The 19,545-nt window shown below is 39.6% G+C and overlaps 4 protein-coding genes across 6 annotated transcripts in view; 2 read left to right on the plus strand and 2 right to left on the minus strand.

Annotated features, from left to right (window-relative positions):
* LOC130692893 (UTP--glucose-1-phosphate uridylyltransferase-like) overlaps nucleotides 1-19,545 on the minus strand; it is a 44,187-nt gene that overhangs the window by 20,007 nt on the left and 4,635 nt on the right. The gene's annotated exons all lie outside the window — the stretch shown is intronic.
* On the plus strand, nucleotides 153-2,118 carry LOC130692918 (5'-AMP-activated protein kinase subunit beta-1-like). Its single transcript, XM_057516015.2, is given in 9 exon segments — nucleotides 153-299; nucleotides 479-653; nucleotides 720-916; nucleotides 975-1,068; nucleotides 1,143-1,178; nucleotides 1,250-1,334; nucleotides 1,421-1,494; nucleotides 1,581-1,616; nucleotides 1,675-2,118. Coding segments are annotated over 8 exon segments (837 nt in total). The 5' UTR covers nucleotides 153-299; nucleotides 479-485; the 3' UTR covers nucleotides 1,822-2,118.
* Nucleotides 5,075-14,690, plus strand: LOC130692902 (cytochrome c1-like). 3 transcript variants are annotated; one of them, XM_057515997.2, is made up of 7 exons: nucleotides 5,075-5,218; nucleotides 9,601-9,951; nucleotides 10,022-10,225; nucleotides 13,343-13,471; nucleotides 13,582-13,749; nucleotides 14,066-14,182; nucleotides 14,251-14,690. In XM_057515997.2, exons 2-7 carry the CDS (start codon nucleotides 9,766-9,768, stop codon nucleotides 14,314-14,316), a joined length of 870 nt encoding a protein of 289 aa, XP_057371980.1. In that variant the 5' UTR covers nucleotides 5,075-5,218; nucleotides 9,601-9,765; the 3' UTR covers nucleotides 14,317-14,690. The 3 variants fall into 3 exon arrangements, with proteins under 3 accessions (XP_057371980.1, XP_059350605.1, XP_059350604.1); XM_059494622.1 differs by lacking the exon at nucleotides 5,075-5,218 and adding an exon at nucleotides 8,237-8,368; XM_059494621.1 differs by lacking the exon at nucleotides 5,075-5,218 and adding an exon at nucleotides 8,583-8,729.
* Nucleotides 16,589-19,211, minus strand: LOC130692900 (uncharacterized). The gene is made up of 8 exons (XM_057515995.2): nucleotides 19,004-19,211; nucleotides 18,729-18,815; nucleotides 18,423-18,656; nucleotides 18,085-18,336; nucleotides 17,737-17,909; nucleotides 17,255-17,310; nucleotides 17,075-17,185; nucleotides 16,589-16,979 (listed from the first exon to the last, which is right to left on the minus strand). Exons 1-8 carry the CDS (start codon nucleotides 19,025-19,027, stop codon nucleotides 16,864-16,866), a joined length of 1,053 nt encoding a protein of 350 aa, XP_057371978.1. The 5' UTR covers nucleotides 19,028-19,211; the 3' UTR covers nucleotides 16,589-16,863.

Consider the following 19,545-nt stretch of genomic DNA (forward strand, 5'->3'; position numbering starts at 1 on the left):
GCCCGTGGTGACTATGTAGCGCAGCGGACCACAAGAGATCGGCCTTCAAGCTTCAACAATCCAGAACGTGCTATAACATCCTAAACAGTAACGCTAGAGGTCTCCGGATGTCGGTTATTTCTGCAAACCCCATCTTGATTATGAAAATATGTAGTATTGCATGCTACATAATAACAGCTTAGTGTAAAAAAATTTCTATAAAAATTTCTTTCTTATGATCAGTCTTGCAACGTTAATTGAAGAAGCAACCAATAACCAATTCGTTCGTGCGCAAAGTAAAACGTTTAAGTTTAAATCTGGTATTTGAATTTCTTCATTTTATGTTAATTCCTATAGATAGAGTGAACCCCTAAGGTGGTCAATCTTTTAGTCTTGGAATCTCCAGTATTCTTGTAGCCAATAATAAACTAGTTAGATGATTTAATACTTTGTTCTAATTATGTTTTTAAATAACCATTTTGATTTCCCAAAATCTTAGCTGAGCAATGGGACAAGCAAATAGTTCACGAGAACGTCATAAATCTGGAGAAATTCAACCTTGTTCTCCAGGTAAAGATGGACAAGCATTTGTTTTTGATAAGAAGCCAAACAAACTTCTGTATCAGACCTCTGGAGAAGATGAAGATTATCTTAACAGCCAAAGTATGTAACTGGTGCATTGAGCCTTTTCTTAATGCTTAATTTTACAACAACAATAAAAATTTCTCTTGTTTGCTTAGGGTTTTGAAATATCTGGCACACCAGGAAGTATAGATTACAATCATTCAGCACTAAATCCTTCCCATGAAGATAATTTTGGGATTGAAGAAAGCTCTCCTAAAGTTCTTCCGACTGTTTTCAAGTGGGATGGTGGTGGTAAACAAGTTTATATTACTGGTACCTTTTCAAACTGGAAAACAATCCCTATGGTTAAGAGGTAAGTGGCACTTACAGGTGGAAGAATGTCATGATAAAGTAGCAAATAATTTATACAGCCATGGAGATTTTGTGACAATTGTTGATCTACCTGAAGGAGAACACCAATACAAGTTTCTGGTTGATGGGGAGTGGATGCATGATCCAACTGAGGTAATAAATATAGATTCATAAAAAATCTAATTACTCTGGATGAAAGATGAGCTTTAAAAAAATTTCTCTTTTAGCCTGTTACAGATAATGGAATCGGATCGAAAAACAATGTACGTCATAAATTAATAGTCCACACACTTTCGATTAAATAATTTTTTATATTGCTGGTCATGTTTCATAGATTATTTCAGTAAAGAAATCGGATTTTGAAGTTTTCGATGCTTTGGATATAGACAGCAGTACTGTTTCAGGGTCTCAAGGTTCAGGTGAATAATAAGTTCCTAGACAACATGAAGCTTAAACGTCATATAATATGTATTTTTTAATGTGTTGTGGAACGGTCCAACGACAGAAGACTATGGTCAAGAAGTGCCGATACCTCGACCACAAGAAAAATTTACGCCTCCAATTCTACCGCCTCATTTGGTAAACACTATTTATTAAATAATGTTTGCCTTATTGTATAAGTTTTTCCGATACTTTTACTCATATGCAATCATCGAACGCATCAGCTTCAAGTTATCCTCAATAAAGATACCCCATTATCGGTGAGATTACTTTTCTACACTTACGGTGGACTTTCATGAGCATTTCTGTCCTTTGCAGTGCGAGCCTACCTTGCTACCGGAACCCAATCATGTTATGCTTTGTCATTTATACGCATTATCAATTAAAGATGGAGTGATGGTTCTTAGCGCGACTCATCGTTACCGAAAGAAATACGTAACCACGCTTCTTTATAAGCCCATTTAAGGAGGAAAAAGTTAAGTAATCGAATTCCAACTCGGTTATTCTCCTTGTGTAAATCAAACTGCGTGTGGCTAGATATCATGGTTCTTATTCATTTAGAGAGAAAAACTATTCAACTACTTCTACCTATGAAAATATGGTTGAAATGATGTCTTATTATTTACGATTAAGACATTAAAGAGCTTCTCAATTTAGCGCTTTATGTAGCTATTCGTCGTATAGTTTGTTCCGTTTTACCTAACCCCTGATAATACAGTCAGTCGGACTATCGCCATCTTGAATACATGTGTATACCTAAAATTTTCTTGATCGTGGAGTGAAATCTATTCATACCGTTTTGTTTAATGTCGTTGCACAGTTATTAATTAAAAACAAATATGGTTTATACGGTGCTGAAAAGAGCGCTGGGCATAAAATGCATTTAAAGTTGAAGGCACGACCTTTTGGTCGGGTCAAGTTGTGGAAAAACCTAAAGTTACTTGCTAACCAAACACTAAGAAATAATCTGTATTCGTCATGAGCTGATCGGTTTCACGAGGCTATTAAAAATGTTTCAACGCATGTTTTTCCCCCACATTGAAAGTTTCGTGATGCTTCAGCGTATCAACATGGTTCCATAAATTAGATCTGGGTTTATTTAAGCTAAAACTACAAAAAAAATGTGTCGTAAGAAATGGCCTAAACATTAAAAAAACACATGTCGCAGAAGTGAACACGTACGATAAGAGGAAAAAAAATTGCTAACTTTGCTATTAAAGTTTCATAAATAAATGTTGTTTAGTTCGGAAAGAAAAATCGTATTCAGCAAAAAAGCTATTAGTAATTTGAAATCATTTTTGAAATCAAATTTTTTCTTATTTAAGTCAGATTTCCTTGAAAAATTCAAAAACACGGAATCAGAAACATTTAACCTGTTGTGTCATATCTTAAAAATGAGCTAACAAGTGATAACAAGGAATACGAGTAAATATGGGACTAAAATTCACTGCAATGGTAATTGGGGACTCCCTATTCGTTAAGATATTTTCAATCAATCTGTCCGTTTACACATTGTTTACCTGAAGTATGGAAGATAGGTGGGCACATACCAATCGCGCTGTTAAGTAAATAATAGCTCAATGTTTAAATAAAGAACAGCGGAAGCTTATCTAGAAAAAGAATTCGTAAGCCAATTTCATTGATAATAATTTATGACTGTTTATTTATTTTAATACGCCGTGGGCCTTGGACAATTCCCAAAAGTGGAAAAATCGAGTAACGTAAGGCTTGTGGCGTATAATGATTATATGATTTTATATGATGTTGAATAATAATATATACGATTTTCTAAAGGATGTCATTGTTAAATAAGAACTGCATTCTCAGAACTATTTGGCCAGATAAAAGTTCAATATGACTCTTTATCAGTTCCGGTGTTTTGGCTGAGAAAGAAACTTTCGTTTTTAGGTTTCCCCACTTTAAGTTTACGGAAACTTCGCCCTTATGCAGCTTAGTCCCATACATAAAATATTAAAGCTGAAGGTAAAACCGATAACGGACGACTTTGTACTAAACTGAGGTCAACTGTTGAACTAACTCACAACGAACGATCCGGAAGCGCTGTTAATTCACGAATGGTTCCTTAGAAAACGATTGCAGCCATTCAAAGCTCCAAGCGGTCCCCTTCCTGGAAACTGCGTTAATTTTGTTTGCTGCTACGTGATAAGAAAAAACGAGGCTTACAGTGAAACAATTTCGAGAGCATATACTGAATAATTGTGCATAAATATGGAAATACATATAAAGCATTGAGGACATTTTACAAGAATCCATCTCATTACTAATACTTCATACCGTACAAATGCTCATTGCTTTTTCACACTAACCAAATTTGTTGCATTTCCGAATCTACGCTAACCTCTTGCTATTGTTTAGTTACTCGATGGTAAATTTGAAAATTGTCTCTGTCCACTTCGTTAAATTGCCTGCGTGTACAAAATTTAGGCCTCAAGGAGAACCAGCCGTGTATTTTACAGTACGTTTGGCTTCGCTGCATCCTACACAGCCTCTACCCACCGTAACCGTGTGATTCCAAAGCTTCTTAGGGAAAAAAGGCCATGAGGATTGGCACAGAATGTGTGGCAACAATTCCTTACCTAACGTTGCTTAACGCATTTAATTGCATTTCTGGCTGCTTCCATTTAAGGTCCGCTGTCTGTACGATGAGCTGTACACTTCATGCAGTGAAATCAGGAAAGATTAACTCAAATTCACTAACCTCTACCTCCCCTGACGCCGGTGAATTAATTCACAGACTTTTTTCGCATAAACTTATGAAAATTCAAATTTATTCGAAATCTAAAAGAGCAGCTAATGAAGTTTGTCGCAAATTTGAAGAGACAGGTAATTCAAATCCTTTCTGGAGTCGATGATTATTTTTTTTTTCAAACCACATTTAGCGAATAAAAAAATATCCATGTAAACAAAACATTTTACTATTGGAAAAAGCAAAAAAAAAAAAATGCCTATTCAATGAAAGGGCAACAAGTGAACGCGGTCGTAGCAAGTAGAACTTGGTTGCACGAAAGCCGCAAGCTGCACTTATAATGATTCTCGACCCATTACAATCGCGTCCCAAAACCTAAGAGATTAGTTAAAGCTTTTTGCCTGTCAGTCCGGACTATCCCTTTAGTAAACGGAAGAAAACCGTCGTATTTTTCAGTACTGAACATTGTTCATAGATTAACTGGTTGAAGAAGGGATAGGTGGGGAAATTTTATTGTGCCAAACGGCGTAAATCGCAAATGGCGTACCGCTGTTAGTGAAAAGTTGATACTTCAGAGCTTCACATTCTTAACATGACTCGTAATGAAAAAAGAAATTTTCCCTTTACGAAACGACCAAACTTTTCGTGTTAAAAGGAGATAGAAAAAAATAAAATGCGATCAGATGAATACTTTTTCTACGTTCCTTCGTTTATTTAAAATTATTATTGGAAAGCAAATTCTGTTTATTTTATAATTTTTCGTTGAAACACATTGGCATGTATGTCCACGAATCACTTCAATTCAACACATAGATCCACGAAGGGAAAAAAATTTTAACTTTGCAAACCAAATTAACTAAGCGCGATAAACTGAGTGAGTTGCTCGTACAATTTTCTATTGAAATAAAAAATATACATATATTTTTTACAAATAAAATTGTATACGAATATCAAATTTTTTTTTCATGATTCTATTTTAACCTTCTAGATGGCGTTCACGAACTGAACTGGAAGCGATACGCCAACCCTGAGCGCCAAAGCCGGCAAACGGCGGTACCAAGTACCAATTTAAGCGCTGGTAGGCTTGGCTTTGGCTTTGAGAGTCTTGTTGAAGTGGTTCTTGCGTGTTCAGTAATCGAAAGTTCCCTTGTCCCGGTAAGTTTTCAATCTATTTCACTTTACATTGTATTAAACTGCACATCGATGTATGTACTTAGTTTTTCAAAGATGTACGTTTCGAGAAATCAACATATTGTTCGAAAAGAAGTGTCGAAATCTTGCTATTGTTCCCTGCCAAAAAAGAAAAAAGGAAAAAAGGGGGGGGGGAGGGGGTATACACAGACAGTGAAGCAAGTCTATTGCCCGACAAGCATGGGTGCGTCACATCAGCAGATCGAGGGGAGTAAGAAAAACGGAAAGCACAAAATTGTTTAAAATTTTGCCAGTCTTTTGTTTAAATGGATGCCACCTCTTGCTCTTTAGCTAAAGAAATTTCAAATGATGTCGGTGGTTGACACTTTAGTTACATTTCTTTTTGCCCGTGCGTAACTTTTGACGTTTAGTCAAGTCTTACGTTTTAAACGTAAATGCAAAAAAAGTGTCCAAAATGGCTCCTTTACCTATCTAGCCTCGCGAAGTTGGGCAAAAATCGCTGATAACGGTAAGGTTTGATTTCGTTAGGACTTGACAGTTGATCAAGCGTGCTAGGAAAAGGTATTTAAAAGTCTCACGACTAGTTTTTTTTGCCGCCATATTTGACCTGTCACGTGCGCCACTGTTCGAAAGAAAAGGTTTGTCTTATTTATTCTTTACCAAAGCTTATAACAAGACGTAATTTGTGTGCGGGAATGACGGGCGTCATGCCATAATGTCATCTAGTTTTTGATGATAGCTATCATAACGTAAGCAAAGGTCGAAGAATACATAATGAAACAAACGAAAATCTCGGAACAAGTTGGAATTGCATTCCAAAGTTTTTTTTTTCTGTTCATTTTCTTTACAGTTTGTTTGAGTCTACGATTTCCTTTAGTGTTCCCCCTTCTTGAGCTAGATTTAGTTTTTATTTCAACCCCTACCCTTCAGGCTATAAGTATGGCGTCAAGAGCAAAGGAGGGGGGGGACGAATCGTTGGAAAATCGTAGCGCTAGGGGGAAATGTTGGGAGTGGGGGGGAGAGGCAGTTGGGTGGGGTCGCTAGACTAAACAGACGCCACCGGTATGCGCACAACAAAACTGACAACGCCGAAATGGATGTTTCGCGATTTCTTTTCTTGTAGCTGTTTTTCTCTAGTCGGTGGTTGTAGGCGTAGGGTTATTTAAAAGTTAATGAAGGAAGTAATCGTTTTGTTGATAAGATTCTTTTTTTTTCATGTCCCCGAGATAAGGCAAACATAATGCCCGAAATGCTTCAATGTCCCGCTATGTGTTGCTTTACTTGTCATAATTATCGGTATGAAGCTTGGACTGTATCTTATCTAGTACTATAGGCGTGTTGAAACGTTTCGGTCTTCTTTTTATGATAGCGTATCCTTGTTCACATGTAATTTACGTCAATGAAGCAATGTACGGAAAATGAGACAAATGATAAATATGTGAGGCTGTTGCTAAAGTTAACGGCGAATGGAAGTCAGAGAAACGATCAATACGGATACCGTGATCGTAACTCTTTCAAGAGAACCCATGTCTCTCTCCCCTCCCTCCCTGGTTGCCGTTGGAAGTGAGTAATCCCGTAACCATGTGGTGTGATGGTTGCCGTCTCGCACATGTTGCTCTCGGGTTTTTGTCTGTTTCAGAAGGGCCTGTCGGTTTGCAAACACCCTCTCACACAACCCCACGTTTTCTCTCTTGTCGTATCGATTTTTGTCACGCACACGCAGACTGGCTCTTCCAGATGGGGACGGCGTGTGCGTGCCGGGGGTTGGGGTGTAATACGCCAAACATTTGTTTCTCTCGCTAATTCTTTTCAATTTTTTTGACGTTGATTGTGCTATCTTTCCTGCTTGATACATTCTCAGGGCCGGTCTTAACCTTTGCCCGCCTTTCCCTTATGAGTCATCAACTTGCATGAGCGATGTAGATCGATTGTTAATCCTCCCACCCAAATTCATTTCTTAAAGAAATGTCTTTATTTGTTGGAACCGGATTCGAAGAGTTTTATTGAATCCTTTTATTTGTCTTAAATGACTTTCGTTTTGATATGCAACAATAGAAAGATGGGTTGGATATTTGATAGTAGCCTCTTCTCCAATAGTGGACATTTGCAATTGCGTCCTTGAAAATTAGCCTCAAGCTATTTGACCTTAAGGCGAAAAATCTTTCCTTGAAAAGAAAAGGGAAAAAAAACTAGCAGTATGTTCCTGTATCCCTGTGGGTCATCGTTCTCCATTAACTTTTTTTTTTTTTGCTAGCTGGACTTATCCGGCTATTAGGTAATCCTCTTTTAAGTTCGTAGTGGGAATTAAAAGAAAAGAACTTGTGAATCTATTACAATGTAGAAAGTGATATTTTAGTTTTGATTTCAATCCGGTTCCAAGGTTGTCGCGTTGTAGTTGACAATCTGTTCAATTGAACCATCATGCGGATTCAATTCAGCAGAATTGTTTGTCTTCCTCAAGGCCATCGTTTCTATTCTGCCGTCATGGTGATAGAAAAATATGACAAAAAAAAGGAGCCAGTTTGATGGGAATAAAGCTCAAACTATTATCTGCTTTTGAAATGGTGATTCAAGGCAATCATTCAATTCTGTCGCGTTGTAACGTATTTTTTGTTTTTTTTTATCGAAAACTGTGATAACATTGTGTCTTGTCATTCAAATTGAACTTGATGATGCTAAAATGTGTTTGCAAAAGAAAGGCAGAAGGTGAGACTAGACGAAATATCGTAGCAACAACCCTTATTATTTGGAAGGAAATGAATCAGCGAATCGCCCAAACAAAGTGGGTGGAGTAAAGGGGAGGCGTCGCTGTGTTGCCAGGTTTTTTGTTCTGATCTTTTTTCCCAGAGCATTCACCCCGCTGGCGGTGTTTTCAATGTTGGAAGGGGGAGAGAGAGACACTCACCCAGTCTTGTCGTTCACCTCAAACCATTCGGCATTGAAAGTCGCTTTGGTTTCTCAGTGGCATTCTGTTATTTTTTTTTCTTGTATTTTTTTTTTGTTTAATCTCTTCGTCTTTTTCAATCTCGTAGCGTCGGTGAGATTTGTGTGCCGCAGGCATAGTGTGTTCTATCGCTTCGTCTTGTGTAGAAAAAAAAGAATCTGGCCCGTGTCTCAACAATCGGTGTGGACCAATGCAGTTTCTCTGAAAAGGTGAATCTTATTAGGTGACACGTGACGAGAACCACGTCATGTGTTGTTAGTTTCTTCTTCATCAGACAGAACTCGAGGCGGTAAAAAGAACGGTTGAAAAACACTGACACCTGGCGGTATGTTTGTTAGTCGAGTTGGCCAGCAAATTGCATTTGCTACATCTGCCGCCTTTTTCCTCTATTCAGCGAAAGCGCGTCGGCTCCCCTGTAGCGTCGGTTGAGAGGTGGGGCATCCAGTCTTGCTTACTACACATTCGTTTCTTTTTTTTATTTTTCTGCCGAGTACGTGCGTGTGTTTTGTGTGATCGGCAGTCCGGATTCATTCAACTGTCGTATCAACTTCACTGTGGCAGTTTATTAGCGTAAGTCACTTGTCATCGCTGTTTAAGTAACGGCATCCACTTGAAATTTGTTTCCGTTACGTTGTAGACACGAGTGCACATTTTTTTTTCGTTTGCTTTAGAAATTTGTCCTTTCATCCGTTCGAGCCACGACGCAAAAAAAAAGCTCCTCGCGTTAGATGACAACCACGTAGAACGTGTCTGCTTTCGGTTGTGTCAGTGAATTTATCGTCCACCATTTTGTATTTGCTCCTTTATTTTGTAGGGCGATTTTTCAGTTTAGGCAGTGCTTTGTGGTTAGGGGTATAGGAAAGAAATGTCTTTTTTTATTAGTCAACGAGCAGGTGCATGTTGAACAGCAGCTCTGAATACGTTGACTCATCGTGATACGATTTCGACTGTGACGTGCATTGATGTCTTTAACAGCGCAGTCGCCATGTACGACTCAGTTACGAAAAATTTTATTTTTTCCACGTATTTGGTCCGACATACTGGTCGATAAGGATGGCCCAGTCCAAGTTCCTATTGGCTTGTATGCTTCATTTCCGTTTTGGGTATTTGGTCATCACCCACCGGATGCGGCCAGCACCACGTGGTTTTCATTCCTCTCCTTGTACTCGTCTTTCTTTAGCCTCTTTTCAAGTCGGGTTCATTGCTCCATGTCGGCTCCTCAGTAACACCAATGCACGCACGAGTTACCCAGAAAGTACTGATCGAGACCGTGTTCTGTTTTTTTATTTTTACTAGACTACGAACAAAAAAAAAAAGCCGATTCTCCCATCAACTTGTGTTTAGCTTTAGGCGTCAAGTCTACATCTGTAGCGAATCACTTTTGTGTCTTGTCTGTACAGGTTGTCTTGTGTTTCTAATTGTGTTTTTTCTTTTGCTGTAGGTAAAATTTGGAGTGACGACAGCGAGACGCCCGAGCGTGACGACGACACCAGTCGATTGAAAATACAAATTTTGGAAGAGCGTCCGTGCATCGTTAACCCTCATCTTTTAAGAATAAAAAAGAAACCGTCTTTCGTTAAACGAACAGAAGAAGAAAAAAACAAACATGGGTTTGAGACAGAGCAAGCGGTCGGTTGATATTTCCGGGTCACCTAAAAAGGAGGCACCTGCTGCCGTGGTTGAGAAAATTCCACAATCCAACGATGCCCCAAATCAGACAATAGAAAATACTGAAGAAGAGGTTAAGACTCCCATCAATGGCGAAGCCAAGACTACAGAGCCAGCTGATTTGGTAAATACAAACAATAATAAAACATCAATTGATTTTGTCTTTTGTTGTTACCAATTTGTTTTTCTAATAGGACAAGAGCATTCAAGAGGACGTCAAGGATAAAAGCGTGACGGAAGCAGCGAACGATAGCAAAGTCGAAGAATCTCCATCATCTCAAAAGGACGAGAAAAAAGAAAAGGTCAAGAAGAAGCGATCGTTCCGAACATTCAGCTTCTTAAGACGAGAGAAGAAAACGAAGGAAGAAAACAACAAAAATGGAGATGTTGCTAAAGAGGTAGGTCAAGATTTTCTCTTTTTTTTCACCCTTCTTAAAGCGTATGTCAATTCGAGCCTTTCCTGTCCGATTTCGGCATCCTCCGTTTCCATCTTCTCCGGTTTAACTTAAACTATTTGTTCCTTATTCTCCTACTGTAACTGGAGCAAGTGCCTTCCCCTTACTTGTCGAAGTAGATTGAACAAACGGCTTTACTGCACTCTTGAAGGATCAGGTTTCCGTTGTAAACATTTCGTTTTGAATGGCAGTTTAACAGCGTTTGACACAATATCCTTTACGTAGTAATGCCAAGGGTAACTTGTTTCTCTAAAGACGTTAGGCTACGAACTGACCAAAAGATGTCGCGAAAGGGTTTTTGCGCACACGTTTTTCCTTTTTTTTTTTTTTTTTTTGCGAAAAGAGTAAAGTATTGATTTATCGAGAGTATGCGAGGAAGTAGAAAGCGTGCGCTACTTGATGTATCGCGTGTCGAGAAATTGTCGAGATCAGTAAGGAGAGCAAAAGAAAAAGAGTGGGGGGATTGGACGAACGTGGGTAGCATTTACGACTTTGGCTAGACGCGTTTATTGATCGCGTTGCGGAGAAGAGTTAAGTTGTACTCTTGAGTTTAAACGTGCTCTTGTATCTTCGTCGCTATTGCCAAAATGATCTGTATGACGTTGTTGGCATATTATTCTTCTCGTGATTGCAATCACGCTTATTCACCCGTGCATTCCGTTGGATTGTGGCAACTTCCTTTCACATGGAATTTGGCATTTTTTGTTGTTTTTTGCACAATATGCGGTGCATTCCGCACCGTGATTGTCCCACCCACGTTTGTATGTTTCCAGTTATGGGCTCTGGTTAAGTCTGGTTGGGCGAATGAAGTTGATTGGCCGACCATGTGGTGCCATCTGCAATCGGTATTGTCTGCTGGGCCGAAGAGAGGGTCATTGCGATGCTCTCCTGCTAATCGTTTCGTTCACTTACTGCGTCAATCAATTAAGATCCGCATTAACTAACGTAACTAATGATTGTCTGCAATGAAGCAGTTTGGCTTTTACGTTCTTTTTCTTCTTCTCTCCAATTAGATCGAGTGAGTTCTTTTTCGGTGCAACGGCTATGGCTTTAATGCACCTGCAATGCAGGTGCACGAGGCAGTTTTTATTCATTTATTTTTGTATTTCGCCACTAGGTAGCTAAGGGACACGAATTCAAGCACCAATATGGTGATGAACTTTGGACATCTTAAAAAAAAACTTTCTTTTGGTCAAGGTGTAAAGAATGTTGGTTTTTAAGTTGTAGGCTTAAAAAGTCGAAACACGGGGCATTGTAACGGTTGATATGAATCAAACTAAGCAAAGTATCCCCTCTTATTTCAAAAGTCAATCCATAAAAGGAGGGCTAGAATAGAGGGAAAAAGAACCTTTCCTGATACGCGCCTGCTGTTTGTGGCATTTTGAAAAATATCGGTGTGCGCACAGGTGAAAGCGCCGACATTAGGAGAGAACTTGTTAGGAAATTGGAATGCAGCTGAAAATTCCTCTCGACGTCTCGTGTTGTCTATTATTTAAACAATAGATCCAAAGTTTTCGTAGCGATTTCCAGGCCACGTCCTTGGTTGAGAACGTCGTTCGAGGTTAGCCAAGACAAGTCTAGACATCTTCCATCGTTCAGTGAAATCGAAAACGAATTGTGACGCGGGCAAGAAGGGGGGGGGGAGAAAGCTTATACTATGTACGGATTATCGATTGCCGCGGTAGAGACAGAAAAAGAAATCGTGAGTTGATGCAAAAAATAAAAAAAGAAAGGAATGTGACATGGAAGTTTTTTGTTTTGTTTTTTTAGTTTGGGGGGTTGGGTTGGCTGACGTTGTCCATTGGTGTGACCAATCCGTTCGTTTGTTACGTCGGGTTCGGTTGAGTTGGACATGGCCAACGTCCGGCCGAATCATAAAAGGTAATTGAAAACGGCCTTGTGCGCAGTGAGGCCAGTGTTGCGGGATGTTAGAAAACGATGGCGGACTCGCACAGTCCCAATATGAATGAATATTTTTGCTTTTTTAAAAGCTTTCGGCGTGTGTGTTTTGTGCCGCGGGAGATGCGGTGGAATGCAACACTAGAACCAAGGCCACACTGCGCAGTTTATATTTGTATTTTCCTTTTTGAAATCGTTAGGGACGAGTCGAAAGAGGTTTTGTCCAGTTGGCCCACAGGCTAATAATCCGTACGCGTGTGTAGACATTGGAGCGGCCTGTATGTGTGTGAGCCACTTGACTCGGCCATACCAAACTTTAAGAGGCAGGAAAAGGGTGATGTGTCTATGGAGAGTTACTATACTCTACAACGACCGTTACGCTTTTGGAATGCTGAACGTCGCCATGTTGAAATGGGAACTCTGTCGTTTATCGTTAGAGGGGATGGGGGGGGGGAGACTAGTAGATGAGTTGTATCCCCATAAATAGACCCCGCGCTTGCAAGAGGAAAAAAGAAGTTTGAAAATAAAAATTGGTTTGACCACTTTAGACCATATCAGTCGGCAAATAGTTGCAGGCTGTTTTGCATGCCAGACGTGACGAATAAACATTAGTTGAGTGTTCTTTGCCGAATTTTGCGTTGCGAACAAGGTGGAAAATGTTGAACAGAAAAATGTCATCGAAAAATACGTTTAAACCTGGGGATTATAGACAAACGACTAACGGATGAGAAAAGGGTCAGGGCTACTCGGTTTAGCTTTTTTTTTTAAGGAGGGTATTCAGTGTGTGTGAGAGGCTTTGGTTCTATTCCGTACTACGCATTTTGAACACGGTATCGAGGTCTTTGAAACCGAGCTAAAGGCATGTGAGGATATACGTAACTACAAACCTTTAGAACACACCCCCTTTTCTTCCTCGCGTTGCATACAGCGACGCACATAGCGAACGCGACGCGTTCTCCGACTGCCAGTCGCTTGTCTCAGTCAGCATTCGACCTCTTGTACAAGCACTAGCTATTGCCATTCACTCCCTTCTTAATACCTACTTCGAAATGGAATCGGTAAAGTTTAAGTTCATTCAGCTATTCTTCAATGTCTCTCTTTTAAGATTTTGAATTCATTGTGTTTCGAGTACAAAATATTGAATTTCATTTCGTTGTTTAGCCTAAAACCGAAAATGCTGAACAAGTTGCCGATGTTGCACCCGTCGCCGCTGCCGAATCGACTTCCGTGGAAGAACCCGTTGCAGTCGCAGCTGAAGTTAGCTCCGAGGAAACGGCCGCTCCCGTCAAGGTATTTTTGGGCCTCATTAGCCAACCTGAATCGTATACCCCCTTTTGTGGTGCCAGCAAAAGATGTCACACGCTACTTCCTCATATTTATATTTTTCTTATTGAAATAAGGATGACTCTGCAGCCGTAGAAGAAGAGAAACAGGAAACCACACCTGATGTTGCCCCGGCTGCCGAGGAAGTCGCAACGCCAGCTGCTGAAGAGCCCAAACAGGAGGAAGCGGCAGCTCCAGTCGAAGAAGCTGTGGCATCTGAAGTTGAAACTCAACCCGCTCAACCAGTAAGTTTAAAAGAACAAGAAATAATAAAAAAACCAGACATGGGTTTTCGGGTGTGGTGAAAGACGGTCGCCCTCGAGTGGCGCAGTTTTTACTCGTCTGTCGCCATCTTGAGCATTTCACACCGCGCACCAAGGGCGTTTGCCTTTCTCAGAAAATTCCCAATCGATTCCGATGAATAATTTTCTACAATGTAAATTCGATCGAAAATTAGTCTTTGGTCTAAAGAGAAAATGGCGATGTGGGTGAAGAAATTGGGCAGCCTCGAACTGGGGTTTAAAATAATTGTAATTAAATGTATGAAAACTCTTCTTTTAGGAGGCAGAAGCTAGTGATCCAGCACCGGCTTCTGAAGAGGCTCCTGCTGAGGAAGTTGCCGTTGAAACAAATGAACAGGAATCTGCTCAGCCCATTATTGAAGCCGAGCCCGTCCAGGTACTGACTTGCAATAGTTTCATCTGTGTGTCTATCCTATTAACATTTGAATTTTCATTGAATCGTAGGAAAGCGAAAAGAAGACAGAAGTAGCTTCCGAAAACTCCGAAACGGTGCAAGCTAGCGAAGAATGAAGCTGTTCAACTTCACCGGATAGCGTTCATTTTAAACAAACAAAAAAAAAATAAATTTTACACATACTCCTCACCCTTTCCTCTCCCTACTCTGATATTTTGTTTCCTGATATTTGGTCAGTTTCTGTATCCCTGCCCTTCTCGATTCTTTTTCCCTTTCCACCACCTTTTGTATTACTTCCATTATTAGAGAATAGTTTGCCGCCGATTTTGCCAAGTGTTCTGCTTGAATGAAGGGAAGTATTAGGATTTTAAGAAGAGAAGTCCCTCTTTTTAAAACTGATTCGAGATCATCATCGTATGTGGGTTTTTTTTTTTTCTTTGGCTTCATTCGCCATTTTAATGGTAGAAATAAAGTCAGTTGTTTCTCGCAACACATTTAGCGCCCCCCTCTGATAACGTTCCGTGTTCGTAGTACTTCCATCTCCCTTTGCTCTGAGCTAATAATCCTATTTCCGTTCGAAAATTTATGATTTTTTCTCTTAATATTGTCGTGGTAACATACGTTTCGACAGATATCGAAGTAACGCAATCGGAACACTCTTGTGTGATATTGGTTATCAATTTCTCATGGTGCCGATGCCTAAAATTGAAAAAAAAAAAATGAAATTAAAAAAAAATTGCGCATCGTTGTAGCACCAGTGATGATGGGTGCTTTGAAAAGAAAAAAGAAGGCAGCTTTTTGTATCCGAGTAGAATGATAAGAAGAAAAAAAAAATCTTTTGATTTAAACGCTTTTGAATGAAGCTACCCGCCCCCCTCCCGCTCTCCGCATAATATTTTCTTTCTAAATGTCAGACAACACGGGTCGCTCGACCAAATGGCAAAATGTCCATACTCTCGCACATCTCGTTTTACGCTTGCAAATTGCTATCTACTATCTAAAGGAAATCTGCCTCTACGCTTCCATGGTTTTCATCTTTGCTCATCTTCAATACAGCCTTGGCTCGAACAGTATTTTCTCACAAAGGTTTGGGCTTCAGAACACGGAATTTATGTCTTCTATCGTCTACCTACCCATCCTTCTGAGAGACATAGGAACTACACTTCCACCCTTGAAAAGTCTTCACTTTCTTTTGTTTACTTGGCCTTTTTGTACCGCTTGTACCAACGTCTGCATAGCCAATACATTTTTTGTATATAAATAACTTTTTTGCCATTGCATCGATTTTCGTGTTTCCTACTAATTTGCTGGTTTTTACGATATGTGGTCGTTAGTTACAAGTCCATTATCTGAAGCTATTCTTACTTTTCCTTCATGTCGGCTTTATCGTCTGATTATTGCCAAGTCTTTCACAAAGTAAATTTTTATGCAACCATTTTTCTTTCGACCAATTGTGTTTGCCCTGGCCAATTTTTTTCCACGTGTCTCGGAATGTTGTTTGCCCAGGGGAAAGCGAATTTGCAGTTGATTCGGAGCAAAAGATATTTTTACAAACGGCAATTTCTGCTCAACGACCGCCTCGCGTGACAAAAAAGAACGTACGAAATCATTAATTTACGCCTTTCTTGTAGACGTCTCATGTTTTATCAATGAGAGATTTTTACAACTTAACCCAAACTTGTGCATTGTCCTTAACAAATCGCCATTTTTGTTTTGGAAATCGGGCGTTGCCTTTTCCACTCGACGAAAGAATTCTCGTAATTTTCAACCTGTTCTCTAATGTAAATATCACATTTTTTTCCTTATCCCGATGCAGGCGGACTGGCACGTCAGGTAATTTCCATATTACCTGCTAGCTTGATCGACAACGTTGTTGGAATACGTAGAAGGTGAGTCATCGTTTTGACGCAGCGATACCAGGCATTTTTGTTGTTGTTCTTCTCCTTGTGTATCTGCTTTCATTGATCCAATTTTCCTATTAGATTAGGACTAAGCGTTTGATTACGTTAATATTTGTTACAAATCTTGCATGACTCCTTGTCAAAGATAATGAAAAGCTTGAAAAGAACCACAGGTAGTTTCAGTTTGCAGCGAATCAATTGAAGACCTGTTCCACTCGCAGCGGCACGTTTCCACAACTCACGAAAGCAAATAATCGTGAAATGATATGGAAAACCAAAACAAACTTTCGGCACCTTTGGATAAATCACGGCATGGCCTAACCACGTGTCACTATTTATTTTTGTACAGCTTCTCTGTTGCTACTTGTGGGGCTGTGTCTAAATCGCAGCAATATCTAAAAGTGTTTGCGTAACACTTTCAAGTTGTGTACACGTTCCCTTAAGACGAAACTAACGGAGAGCTTAAAAATAGTAACGAGACATTCAATTTGATGAACTGAACTGTACCAGTACTTTATTGGATCGGGAAAAAAAAAGGGAGAATAGAAAAACATCGGAACGATAAATTAAATAAATTAAATTGAAGTCGAGATTAATTTAAAATGATACCCCCCTAAAAGGAAAACCGAATAGTGACCTCCCTTTAGCCGAATATGGCAAGTAAAAAATAAATAAATAAATAATTCTAAAATTGAAACGTCAAAAGAACTTGTCTTCTTGAAAACTTAACGGGAAAATGATTGTCAAAAGCAGAGTGCTTTTCTAATCGAACGCTGCCTCTGGCATCGGTAAATTATGATTGATCATGTCGCTGTTGTTGTTCATGTCTTCGTTAGCCACCGTGAGACGTGCTACACCTTCTTCAAGCGAGGTGAAACCTATATGGCATTTACAGAAAAATGTAATACATTTCCAATCAAATATTACGACGTGACCTTTTTCTGTATTTCAAAATGAATAAAAATTGTTTTACCTAGTTCCTCGGTGCTATTGTAAGAGATCCGTCGATCACGCCAGTTTGTTATATTTTCAGACCGCGAACTTGGTACGGATGACTCTCTCCTCAACGCCGGCCGTCCAGATCCTCGTTGGTGAATTTTTTTTAAATGTAAATTTAAAATAAGTCTGAATACAATTTTGAATTGGTAATTACTTCGCGTGACCGGTGAGGTAATTGAAGTTTCCGATTCGTTTGCATCAGATGCCACCCTGTTTTAAAAAAACATTCGTGAATATAATAAGGACATCATGTGCAGTTTTTCACTTAAAATGAAATTCCAAGTTAAATACTGAAACCAATTTAGAATTTGTTGATTGTGCACTGGTTGATAGTTTTACATATTCTAATCTAGAATCCCATTGGCATGATTTTAATTACTTTAAATTTCGTTTCCAATCGAAGTTTAATGACCCCGTTTCCTCATGGCCTTGACTATTAGGCAAAACGTCAAAACTTTCAATACATGTGAACTGTATGTTGCTTAGCTACGTTCAACCTGAGCTTCTTTTAGACTCTACGAATACGTATGGCTATTGTTTAACGTGAAAATATAAATAGAAAAAATGGGGAAAAGCTTGGCGCTAGTAATTAGACGAGAGACAACGGAAAAACAGATTTAAATAAACAAGAATTACGTTGCTGGTTTTTCGGGTTGGCGGTTACGCGTCGTGTTGTTTTCAGACGGTTTTTTGGCATCTTTGTAACAATTACGTTGATTGTTGCCTTGGTTAGGCCAAATGTCATTCTCTCTGGTTTCAGACGAAATCATTTGCTCGCTCATACGTCGGTTGCGCACATAATCGCGGCACTGCATACAACAATAATGAGTTAATGAAAGTATGGCCGGAAATAGAATTATTCTGCCGCAACTAGCGCTGCTTTCAAGTGTGGACTATCACTCAAATTTTACAGCCAATAAACTCGAAATAACTCTCGTTTAAAACTCGCGTGAAACGATTGTTATTTATGGTTGTGCTACTTACTGCCGAATATTTTCTGGGTGGCTGGTAATTTGCGAAACCGCAGTACTTTGACGACGTATCACTTGTCCATGATGAGTTGGATGTCGTTGAAGTCCTCCTAGAATTGTTGCTACTGCCAATACTCATTTCGCTACCCTGAGATGATGTGCTGTGCTTGCGACGCGCTGCTGGACTAATAGGCGAACAAAAGGCTCCCTCACGTAGCCGATCAGTTAAATAGGAAAACACTGGATCGGGTGGAGGCAAATCATTCTGCCAGGAGTTTAATGTATATTTTATCAATTTTTCAATTGCTGCGTTATATAAATTTATGAATTGATAAGGATGATTTGTCATACCTCTGATAGCCGTTGTGGACGAAAGTCAGTTGTTACAGGCACGCTAGGGAGTGTGACTGGCTTAATTCTGCGTGATTCTTTAGCCGCACGAGCATTTGCATTTGTTTCCTTTTGGCTTGTTTCGGTAGCCGTACTGCTATTTTTTTCTTCGTTCGCTGGAGTAACACGTGTCTTTGTACGTTGCGTGGCTTCTAAGCTGAAATTCTCAGCGTTCTTCTTATCATTCTCGATTTCCTGCGTGTGCCGCACAAAATGAATTGACTGATATGGCTAGAAAAAATAATGTATTTAATCAATAAAACTTACCTGATACCGTTGTGTTATAGAAGCGTTTTTCCGGCGCATTTCTTCTATTTTCTGATTGATGGCCGCTTCGCGCTCCTCTTTCGACATCTGTACCAATAGACATCAAATTAAAAACGTATTACTTTTATAAAACTGTTGGTCCTTGCACCGCTCCCATTCATTCGTGAATGATCTTATTTACATAATGCATTTCAAAAGAAACCAAATCAAGAAACAACAGGCGTTTAGGTGAAGCTACATTTTAAGGTATAACAAAAAAAATGGGATGAGATTACCTGTGGTGCTAATGCAACGTGCATGTTGGATGTCACTCTAATGGAAGAGGTCTTTCGTCGAGACGAGAGCGAGGATGTATTGTCACTGGGCCGTATCCCAACACGAAATGAAAGAGAAGTGAACAGTCCTTCGCCTATCTTCGTGTGACCCACTTTGCTGAGTGTTGATCGTGTGGTATTTACCTTCTCCAACTGAAACCAAGGTTATACAATGCACGGCAATGGGGCTCCGTCATCTCGGTTGCCAACATCCACGGTAATGGCGCACCACCTATGGCAGTCACGGCCACTGTGTAACACTCCACCCGTTCGGATTGAATTGTATTATTATAATCGTCGTAAAGGAAATTTCAATCCAAATGTAAACTGGAATGCAACATCAGTTTGATTTTCTGTTCATACATTTTTTTTGTTCGTCTGCTTATTTAAAAGCTCTAATTTCTAAAACCGTATCTCAGTTTCAATCAGGCCGGCATTGTTGTGTCGTGACTTTAGTGATATTATAACCAATAACGAATGTGTAATACAAAATGAGACCGTTG

The sequence above is a fragment of the Daphnia carinata genome, chromosome 3 (genome assembly GCF_022539665.2).
Source record: "Daphnia carinata strain CSIRO-1 chromosome 3, CSIRO_AGI_Dcar_HiC_V3, whole genome shotgun sequence".
Classification (NCBI taxonomy): domain Eukaryota; kingdom Metazoa; phylum Arthropoda; class Branchiopoda; order Diplostraca; family Daphniidae; genus Daphnia; species Daphnia carinata.

Excerpts from the sequence above, each read along its gene's own strand:
- LOC130692902 (XM_057515997.2), top strand. The coding sequence starts at position 9,766 with ATGGGTTTGAGACAGAGCAAGCGGTCGGTTGATATTTCCGGGTCACCT. Across the intron at positions 13,472-13,581 it reads AAACGGCCGCTCCCGTCAAG|GATGACTCTGCAGCCGTAGA; the intron begins GTATTTTTGGGC and ends TATTGAAATAAG. Across the intron at positions 14,183-14,250 it reads TTGAAGCCGAGCCCGTCCAG|GAAAGCGAAAAGAAGACAGA; the intron begins GTACTGACTTGC and ends ATTGAATCGTAG.
- LOC130692900 (XM_057515995.2), bottom strand. The coding sequence starts at position 19,027 with ATGCACGTTGCATTAGCACCACAG. Across the intron at positions 18,337-18,422 it reads GTCCACAACGGCTATCAGAG|AATGATTTGCCTCCACCCGA; the intron begins GTATGACAAATC and ends AACTCCTGGCAG. Across the intron at positions 17,186-17,254 it reads TACCTCACCGGTCACGCGAA|GATCTGGACGGCCGGCGTTG; the intron begins GTAATTACCAAT and ends TTCACCAACGAG.